We start from the raw sequence: 10,198 nt of genomic DNA, 5'->3' as shown, positions 1-10,198 counted from the left end.
CGAGGCAAGCTACGAAGGTTTGTTCTACTGCCTTATAGAAGGTGTCCTTCTCCGACTCTGCATTCTCCTCTGTAGGAGCATGAAGGTTAATGAAGCTTATATTTCGAAATCATTTTTCATTCATTCATTTTTTGGCTGACTAGGAAACCTACTCCGAGCACATGGTTTACCAGATGGCCATTATGGTATATGGTATAGTGGCTTTTTTCCAGGGAACCAGTCCCTTTCCAGCGCATCTCTTGTAACGCTGCTACATCAGCCCTATATTGGGACAGCGTATGGGCTAGCTATTTGGCAGCTTCTGCAGAGGGAGCGCACATTCGATGAGAAAGTGCACAAACAATTAGTTCATTTTCGTTGCCAGGTTCGTCGTTTTATTGTCAATCCAATCCGAGTCTCCATTCGTGGCTCCATAACTTTGGTTTTCCACGTAAGGTTGTCAGCCCTATCCAACCCCGATTTTGAAGGCCCAGTTGATACAATTCGTCTCGTTTTTAAGCGTGGGAAGCCCGCCTTTATTCTTCTCCATCTGGAGTTTTTCATTAAGCAATCACCACGTGAAGGTGGAGATAGGGTTTGGTAGTAGAGCTGTAAATGATGGTACAGCAAGTGTTGTCCAGGTTTTATGCTCCATCGTGTGTAACAGTCCACATTTCGCGCTAGGATCTATACTACCCTTTAACCGTTTAGTTACCATATTTTTTAGTTATTTAGTTAAGATATTTTCTTGTAACGAAATTAACAAAAAATATGGTAACTAAAAAACAAATTGATTTTCAAATAAATTTCGCTAATTAATAACTGTGAGGGCACTTCTAATGCCAACTACATAATCCTAGCGGAAACCAAAAAATTTGGTAAAAATTAACAAAATTTGATGTGTCGAAAAATGTTACACCGCACTATAGTACGCTACGCAATTTAATTAAATTAATCCACGGTAACCGTGTTTGCTATTAATACTAGGCCTTTGGGAACGTGGATAAGAAATTCAAGAGAGGAAACCTCAGGGGTTTATTTACCTTTACCAATTCGAAGCCTCAGTATTCACGTAACCATAAGATATCGACAGAAAACAAAGACACATATTTCAGTTTTGAAAATAATAATAATTATTTTTTCATCATTATCCTTAAAAACTACCAGAAAAAATGTTTACATCTAGAAAACAATCTTCTAACTTAACTTTTTATATTTGTTAAAATATCCTAGTCCTAAGTCTACAGTTTTGTTTCTTTGTTTTTAATACACGACATATAAATTAGTTTTTTGAACATCACCATTACATGCTACTATTAATTACGTACACATACTTGCCATTATCGTCTGTTCAATAGTTATTTTGATACAAGTATCTTCTCAATTATTATACAATGTTCGCTAAACAGCTCTTTACAGCGCTTAATGATCTGTGCCTTTTTTGAATTAGTTATTGTCAGTTCTTATAAAACATAAAATACCAAATGCAAACTTGTGTTTTGGAAGCTAACGAAATCGAGCCACTTTCTAGAATGTAGAATAAATTAATAAGGTTATATTCATAATATGTACAAGTGGTGTAGGGATAGCAATAACAAGCTAAAAGATATTTTGGGGAGTTAAAAAAGGGGAAATCATTACTTGCTTTATGTGTATACTATGGATGTAAAGCAATAACAAAACTTAAATACTAGTAAACAATGTATTCTCCATTTTATACGTCTAGTTATTCATTTGTCTCCTCACTTAGGAAGCGGTGTCAACAAAGCGATAAATTATGCTTGAAAAAGACGCTCCTCTCATGGCCATTGCCACGTTAATTCCCCTTGAACTTGGCAGGGTGTGCATCTTTCGGATCGGAAGCAAGGTTTCAGGACGTGCATCCAATGCACGCCTGCCTCAAATCCTTGCATACCTGCAAAGAAGCTTGTGCCTCCATTTTGAAACCTGACAAAGCTTCACCAATCGCATTTTCCGACCCAAAAGCTGCTCCGTTCGATTGTATCCTGCAAGTTCACGAGTTGTGTATTACCAACGTGAAAGTCTGCAACGACCATGAGAGAGCGGAGGTTTCCGGTCATTTATTGGTTTGTGTCGCCGAATGTGGATGGTGTTGTTGGTGAGTTTGCGACTGGGGTTGATGCTGGTGGGGTTGATTGGAGGTTTGTTGCCGGTGCTGTTGTAGTTGTTGATGTTGTTGAATGGAACTTGTACAAGGAGGTGCAGGAGCTATTTTAATAGGTTTAGTTCTTTGGTGTCCTATCGTTGAATTCGTGGCCGGTTGTCGCCCACGACTTTTGCTTTTCCCCGGTGTGGTAGCTACACCGTGTGTGGTTGATGTGGGCTGGGCCATAGCCGAGATTCGGTCCAATTCGGTCATTGCTTCCTGTATGGCACGTTCAAGTTGCTGATTCAATTTTCGGCTCCTAAAAAGCATGATGTCAAGACGACTCATTAGTAATTCAGCAAGTGAAAATAGGAAAAGCGAATTGACCTCAATTCAGAACAAGTGAATTCGAATTGATTTCAACTCTGCTTGAAATATGAAACTTTGAAACTGAATCAAAACCAATGTTTAAACTATCTAATCAATCAAACTAAACAAAATCTTAGAATTGGCCAATAATCCAAATTTCTTTTCAAGGAAACTAAGAGTTACGCAAACTAGATAAAAGCAAATCTGGAAAAAAGTAGCATTGCCGTATCTTTAAATAAAACTCGAATATAGTTTTCAAAACAAACGGAAAAAATCAGATACACTTCGACTTTCGATTAGAAACTTACTGATCCGATTGATTTTCAATGAAGCGGATTTTTCTTAAAGAAAACATTTTTTTATCCTAAGAAACTAAAGTCTATTTTCTTATTATTGTGCTCACTTTCTAGTATCCTTCTGAGCTTTATGATGCGCCTCCAGGCCCTCAGAAAGAGTTTTAAGGCTTAGAATGCCAACAAGTTCAGGATTCGATCGACCGCCAAACCATTGAACCCAGGTCGAATCCGAGGGTGTACATGCCCCATCCGGTGGATTGACAATTTTTCCAGGCCAGGCCGGATGGCCGCGTGCGGCACCCCATACTAATTGGCCAATACTGAACGATGGCAAGCCTACATTGAATCCATTGGCTCCACCGATGCTGTTGTTACCTAAAGAAATGCCGCCAGAAGTAAGTTGTCCGCCAACTGGTGCTGAAGATAACGAAGAAGAAGTTGAAGAGGTCGATGAAGCAGTTGGTGAATTCGATGGCGACTCTAAATTGGGGGTGGTTCGATGGATTGTTTAGAATTTTTACAACAAATATATAAAGGGATTCTAGCTAATGTTGCTGAGAGTTTTAGGAACTATCTGTTTGAGTCAGATGTTAAAATGAACAGGTTTAGGCAGATGGACGTGAAAAACTTGATTCCTATGAGTATATGGCCACAGTTGAGTTTTGCTTCACTTTATACACTTCCATTCGGAAATTTTTATGTTCCCTTCTATCCCCGATAGGAAAATTTATTCCATTTTCTTGTGTAATCGACAGACCTAGGGAAGCAGTTGAATGAAGTAGCAATGTCTTCTGAGAAAAGCAAATAACTCCTGCTCTTTTTAAGTTATATATAGGCAAGATGAACATATGACTGGGGGTAAAGTTTACCCTTAACTGGTATCGATATTTTCATCGATAATTTTAATTAGTAAGTCCGTCGATTGAGAAATATTCAGTCAACTGAAGAGAGAATAGCGAATCTGTCACTGGAGATTCCTCTTGTCGGCTAAATAAATAAAAATGTTATTCTGCTTAAACAGTTTTGCCAATTGATTCCTAAAAAGAGGACTTCCAGTTCTCAATTCATCACTCTCCACAAACTTCCTCCCTGACACACACATTCCGAAATTGGGTAAAAGTGAAGCAAAACCAAATCAGAGCCAAGTAGAATTTATGCCGAAAAATCAAGTTCCCTTAGTTCCTTTTATTGATGAAATGAGATGTAAAATGAAAAATGGACAACACAAAATATATACGAATATTCATTATATGTAAACGATGAGATGGTAAACATAAATCACCATTGTTATAACAGATATTGAAATATTGAACTAACTAACGAAAATGAAGCTCCAACACCTAAGCGAACAAGTAAATGTATTGTCTGTGATCTTGTTAATTATGCGTAGATTGCTAGTACATGTAAGGAGTTTAAAAATTTGGATGCATTTCATGAAAACACCGATACCTGATGTTAGTTGTTTTATAACGTGAAAATCAAAAGCAGATTATAAAATATGTACAGGTAAAAGGTGGCTTAAATCGCTCTTTCTTCAAAAATAAGTTCAAATTTAGATTTTCTTCAGAAGTCCTTATTAACGACCTCCACGGATTGTTGTTTGGATCCAGTAATTTAATTCTGTTTTGTTGATGTTCAATTTGTAATGGATTCTATTCCAAAATGACCTGAAAATAGCACCCGTATTTGCATCTACCAATCCATCATTGAAGGCCATTCGTTGCTCTACAAATTTACTCATCCCCTCAAAAACTATCCTAAGTTCGGTTGGCGAAGGAGTCATTATAAACTAAATGGCTAAGTAAATTCTAAACTTCTTAGAGGACAATTAGGCTAAAATTGAAAATGCAATAGATGAAAATTGAGAACTTATCCACAAAACTGCCTGCATGAAAAGATTACGATCCAACGCATCAAGCTACCTAGAGCCTTGTAACTTGATGCGATCCCCAAAGCCGCTCGTAATTTCTTAGTGCACTATCTTTGCAACTTCGTCAATAAATCCACTTTGTAGCATTCCAACACACATTTTTTCTCTCCGCAAGAAAACTCTAGACTTTGAGTTCACAAATCACAAATTCTTGACTGTTTTCTCATCACGGGAAAATCGCTTCATCATAGACACTGGCCAGATGGCTCTGGATTTAGAAGAAGTAAATGGCTGCAATGCCGGGCAAATGGAAACTACGTTGGAAAACTGCCCAATGGATAGATCAAGCATTGCAGAATGCTCTACTGTCAGCTATGACATGCAGTGCAACCTACTATCCTAAAATAGCTGACAAGTGCACCATCCTAAAACTACATGGCATAGAACGGTTAAGGCATGAAAGTTCTGTGGAATTGATGGGGGAACTAAAACAAATCGCCAGAAAGCGAAGAAAGAAAAAATCGAAAATATCCAACGTAAATCCGCCCACAGTTCGTACCAAAGTTTAGCCGGAGCTCGACAATTTTTGTTTAGGGATTGAGGATGCACTTGACACATGCACACGGACTGGACCAAATAGAGAGCAACTTACTCCCACTCTTTATGATCCACGAACTCCGGTTTTTGGGTTTAACACGCGAAGTGAGGCAGCGTCTGAAAAGTTGCCTCCGCCCTGGTAAGAAACCGTAGCCGTCTTCGTCCCTGTTTTAATTTTGGAATCTTTGGTGCTAAATCCAAAAAGAGGAGTCCGTGGACCATCAAAAGTGAGAGCAAATTGCCCTCCATTTGGCCAGATCCAGCTCCAAGTGACTTAGGATTCCCCATTCCCTAAAAAAAATATATTTGAGCTGCCCGTCAGAAAGAAGTTGGTAACAACCAAGTTAACATAACGTCGTGGTCCGGAACTGAAGGTCTATGAGATAGCTGAGACACAGTTATATTAACTGAATTGATCATTTCAATTCTAGACGACTTTTTGTGCATGAAAAGCGTGTTTAGAAGCCGATAGTAGTATACTAAAGGATCCAAAGAAAGAAGAAGCGGCCAGAAACGTAATGGGGCTTCGATTTTTATTTGTGCGATTTACTGGCACATACCGCAAATGCCAATTGTAACAAACATGAAATAGCGGAAGATTTTTACGTGTAGTTTTGTATGTTGCGTGCTAGAGAGCAACCCCACAAAAGTCGGAAAACATCGGCTAGAAGGCATACTAACACATTTTTCTTTGTACCGAACCACCCAGAGAGGTGCGTAAGCAAAGAGGGAGCAGAAATCAAATAAGGCAATCATTGAATCGGGAGAAGTAATTTAAGGTAAAAATTCTTCAGGAAATAAATTATCAATTGTGTTCTTTTCACTAATATTGGTATTATTGGAAGTTGTAATGACTCATTACATTGTGAATGCCCAAAATGGACATCCAAGTTGAATATTGTCGACCACGAAAACAGAGGCATTTAATCAAACGGAAAAACATGGCGAAGTGAGTTCGTCCAAGTCTACTAGCGCCTAAATTGTTCGCTGGCCAGTTCGGCAAGGTGGATCGAATGCTTTGGTACTTCGTTCCCTCCCACATCATGATCGCTACTTGTTAGAGCACTTCATTCAATACCATAACGGTACACTACAGGATTATAGTACCCTATAGGAGGCAATGGGGTCAGCATTTTGCTCGTCCGAGATTATTACCCTGATTTGACTCAGGTACTTATTCGTAACTGAGTCGACTGATATCCGACCAATGAGATTTGAACTGCGACCTTCCGTACGATAGTGGGATACACAGGGTCCACTCTTGCTAAGTAACATTATGACCTGGTCTTGGTTTCAAGAAGAAAATAAGAGAAACTACCTTTCCTTATGGTATTCAGCGTGGTTTTTGCTTGCACAACAGCAATATTTTGATCCGCTACATGCAGAAACCTGGATAATGGTGACCCTGAGCAATTTGCCTCGACAGTTCGGTTTCGTTTTTAACCATTTTTTGTCTTTCATAAGTTCCTTTTCTATAAGCTTGAATACTGTCGCACTTGAAAGGTTAAAATTCGCCACTTATCGGTTTGTTTGATAGTTTAGTGACGTCAATAAATTTGAATGTTCACTTTGATCATTCCCACACATTTTGTTTCACACTTTATCCCATATGAACCTACATTTGCTTCGCAAAAGACCTATCGCGCCCAATTCCTTGTATGTTGCATTCATCGGAAGATATGAAGTTATAGATTTCACTAAGGGGCCTTACGGGCTGGAAACCAGGTGGTAAATGATTTTCCCGTCCAACTCCTTTCACACAGTTATTACTGTGTTTAAGGCTTCGATTCTCGGAACTCCTTTAAGTCCTGCAATGTGGGGCTTTGTGATTGAATGCTGATGAAAAACAAGTAAGACCTGTAGCGAGATGTTATCATTAAGCAAAATTTGCTTGGCTAACGGGCTGTCAGGTACTAAGTCTGTCCATTAAGTTCCGTCCTCATTTTGCTTTCAAATCCTAGACAGAGAAGAAGAAATTTCCTTTGAATAGGATAGGGTAAACCCCCGGCTCGGAGGAACTTATTGTGGTATTTCCAGTTATGGGCTTGGTTTCTTTTATACGATTTACGTAGCACGGGATCGTGAAGGCACTTAGTAATTTGCTTGTACTTCGCTTGAGATTTTGGAGTAAAATATTGAGGAGTAAAACATCCCCTAATTGAAAAGTGTGATTTTGACTTGGATTTTAAGTTTAATTTTTTTTTTTTGTTCTATACATTGGTTCTTAAATAATTTCGTTATTTCTTCCAACGGCAATACAGACGGGAAAAGCACTCTCATAGCTTTCGTGTTAAGTAAGAGCTAAAACAACAAGATGATCACGCCCGCATTTTTTTCAACTCTCTTGAATCTGTTTGTGAAAAAGGTGACCCCGGTGGATACAAGAAACTCCCTGTAACCAAATTTACACAGCAAGTAGCATATGTTGTTGATGTTGACATCATGCCTTACTATTTCATTTGAAGGAAGCGTTCCAAGAAATAGGGTCAGCTGCTAAGGGGAAGAGTAAACTAGTGAAAAACAAAGTATGATCCAAACAAAAAGGGGCTCTCTATTATGTAAAACATCCCAATGGGCCATTACAATTTTGAACAAACGAATTTGCGCAAAAGACGGCAACGAAAAACACTAGACACGCGTATTACGGAAGCCAATCTTCCATACTGTCCAAATTAATATCAAAGCTAGTCTACAAAGATAATGTACTACCAGAACAAGGATCCGACTTCATGGCATCTCTACTTGCTGGGTACCGCTGCCACCGAGACTTCGATCTGTTGCCTAAAGCCGAAGGAATGACTTTGTCTAGATTCGTTTTTAAGCTTTTGTGTAGAGACAAAACCCTATTAGAATCGAGTCGATGTCTGTCTGTCCGTCTGTTTGTCACACCCAATTTATTCGGAAACAGCTAGAACCATTGTTACGAAAATTGGTAAGAGTGTGTGATCTGTTGTTCCCTTTACATACAGCAAGTGGCGCTATTTTGTGTTGAGTTTAAGGGAGGCTACCCATTCATGTCAATGGAGGGTGCAACATTTTTTTTTATAAAATGTAGCCACATAGGGAAGTGAGGGCTCAAAATATAACCATTAAAAAGGGTAACAGGTCTCGTTTTCAGAACCTATCCAACCAAAAAATCTAAGAAAAATCAATGGTGTATCTAGCCGAAATCTAGGCCTCAAAATACATCCGGTTCCTATATCTGCACAAATCAAGTAAATAATAATATATTTCCACATTTTAGAAATTTACCCGGCAAGCCCTTATCTCCATCCCAGAAGCATCAAATTTGGCATGGGTGTAATTGATAACATAACGCACGATTTGGTCAAGTTAATGTATATACATGCATATATATGTACAGTATTCAAAAATAGGCAGTTTGTTTAGGGTGAGGATAATATCTATGGCTGTAATATGCACGTATGTCTTGTAGTTTGGAAAAATCTGAAGGAGTATGTTAGATTGGTAGCTACATATATACGGATAAAAAAATGTTCGTTGGAGTTTCTTACATAAGATGAACACAAAACCTTTATACCTGAAGCGCGAGCTTCCGGTATTCCAACTTGTTTTAATCTGTACCTAACACCCAATGAGACGATACCAGACATTTCACGCAGGGTTGATATTTTGAAGAACGGCGTTTTGGGCACGGGCGGGCGAATCCTGGTAGGTGGTGACTTTAATACTAGGGCCCTTGAATGGGGCGTGCCTCACCCAGACTCCAGAGGGAAACTAATCCTGGAAATGACGGCGAGAACCGGGCTCATAATTTAAACACCGAATCCACGACAACGTTCCAAGCTGTGAAAGAACCATCCTTAACGTAAGTTTTGCGTCAAAATCTCTGGCACCGTCGGTAGACGGGTGGCAAGTTCTAGAAGACTTCTCGGCAAGTGATCAACAGTACATCGCGTTCGAAGTATGGGCGTGCACCAAACCAGTGCTTGCCCCGCTCGTGGTAAGTTGTGGGGGTGAACATCGGAAGATTCGTCGAAGCTATTGAAACAGGCAGAGTTGCACTGGAGGGCACTTCGGGACTGGAACCTTTAGAGCTGATGCTGTCGCAAATTCAGTGATGGACCTGATAACGAGAACCTTTGAAGTCCTCGCAGATGCCCTAGCAGTGACAAGCCTTCTATGCACTGGTGGACGACAGAAATCGCAAATGTACGGAAAGGGTGGCATAAGTTTCACTGTTTGGCACAACGTTTACACGCCAGCGAGAAGGCATGCTTTATAAAGGCAGAGAAGAGATTCGTGGAAATTTGGTTGTAAATTTATCACCCAGAAAATCGGGGCTCTGCGGAAACCATGCATTTTTAGGAAAGACCAGATGGCTCGCGTTGTACGGGCATTGTTCCCCAGATGGGATGTCTGTACATATTGATGTCAACAGCGCATAAAGCCGAAGAGGGAGTTTTCACCATGAAAAATAAGAAGGCACCAGATCCTGATGGCATTCCGGAGTTTATGAACTGGTATTCCGCCAACGACCATATTTGAGCTGCCACCTGTATACCGACCACAGTGAATGCTTGACCCGGCTGGGGAAATACTCGAAAAGGTCATCAGGAGTAAACTCGCTGAAGCAATCCGTGCTGCCAAAAAAATCCCAATGATGCGGAAGTACTCTGTAGTCCGAGAGCGCCTCTGGTGAAGGAAGATGCGGCCCGCGGAAATGATGCAGGTCTTATTACGGAAGGCGTCAAAGTCTCGAGGATGAGTTTGGTGAACTTTATAGTTGCTTATGAGGAAAAACAGTTGTGTATAGTGGCTAAGGTTTCAATTTTGTAATTTGGAGATACTACACATATACATATAAGATGTTGGAGAAATGTTCATACATATGATCTGGTGGCTACTTCTACCACTTTGAATATATAAGTGCTACGCTGACACCTATTGCCGCAAAATTTTGAAAACCTTAGGGACATGCGATTCGTGTCTTTTATTCTTAATTTTAATGTGGATTTT

General features: G+C 39.7%; 1 protein-coding gene across 1 annotated transcript in view; it reads right to left on the bottom strand.

The window, feature by feature from the left end:
- Positions 1 to 1,094: 1,094 nt before the first annotated feature.
- LOC119650577 (methyl-CpG-binding domain protein 5-like) overlaps positions 1,095 to 10,198 on the bottom strand; it is a 372,857-nt gene continuing 363,753 nt past the window's right edge. Inside the window, exons 8-9 of the mRNA XM_038053402.1 lie at positions 2,859 to 3,231; positions 1,095 to 2,405 (exon numbers count right to left, since the gene is read on the bottom strand). Of these exons, the coding sequence (XP_037909330.1) occupies positions 2,057 to 2,405; positions 2,859 to 3,231 (722 nt within the window). The 3' untranslated portion in view covers positions 1,095 to 2,056. The remainder of the gene's footprint in view (positions 2,406 to 2,858; positions 3,232 to 10,198) is intronic.

The sequence above is a fragment of the Hermetia illucens genome, chromosome 3, assembly GCF_905115235.1.
Source record: "Hermetia illucens chromosome 3, iHerIll2.2.curated.20191125, whole genome shotgun sequence".
Taxonomy (NCBI): Eukaryota; Metazoa; Arthropoda; class Insecta; order Diptera; family Stratiomyidae; genus Hermetia; species Hermetia illucens.
The sequence above is the reverse complement of the archived record's forward strand: the minus strand, read 5'-3'. Positions and strand labels throughout refer to the sequence as shown.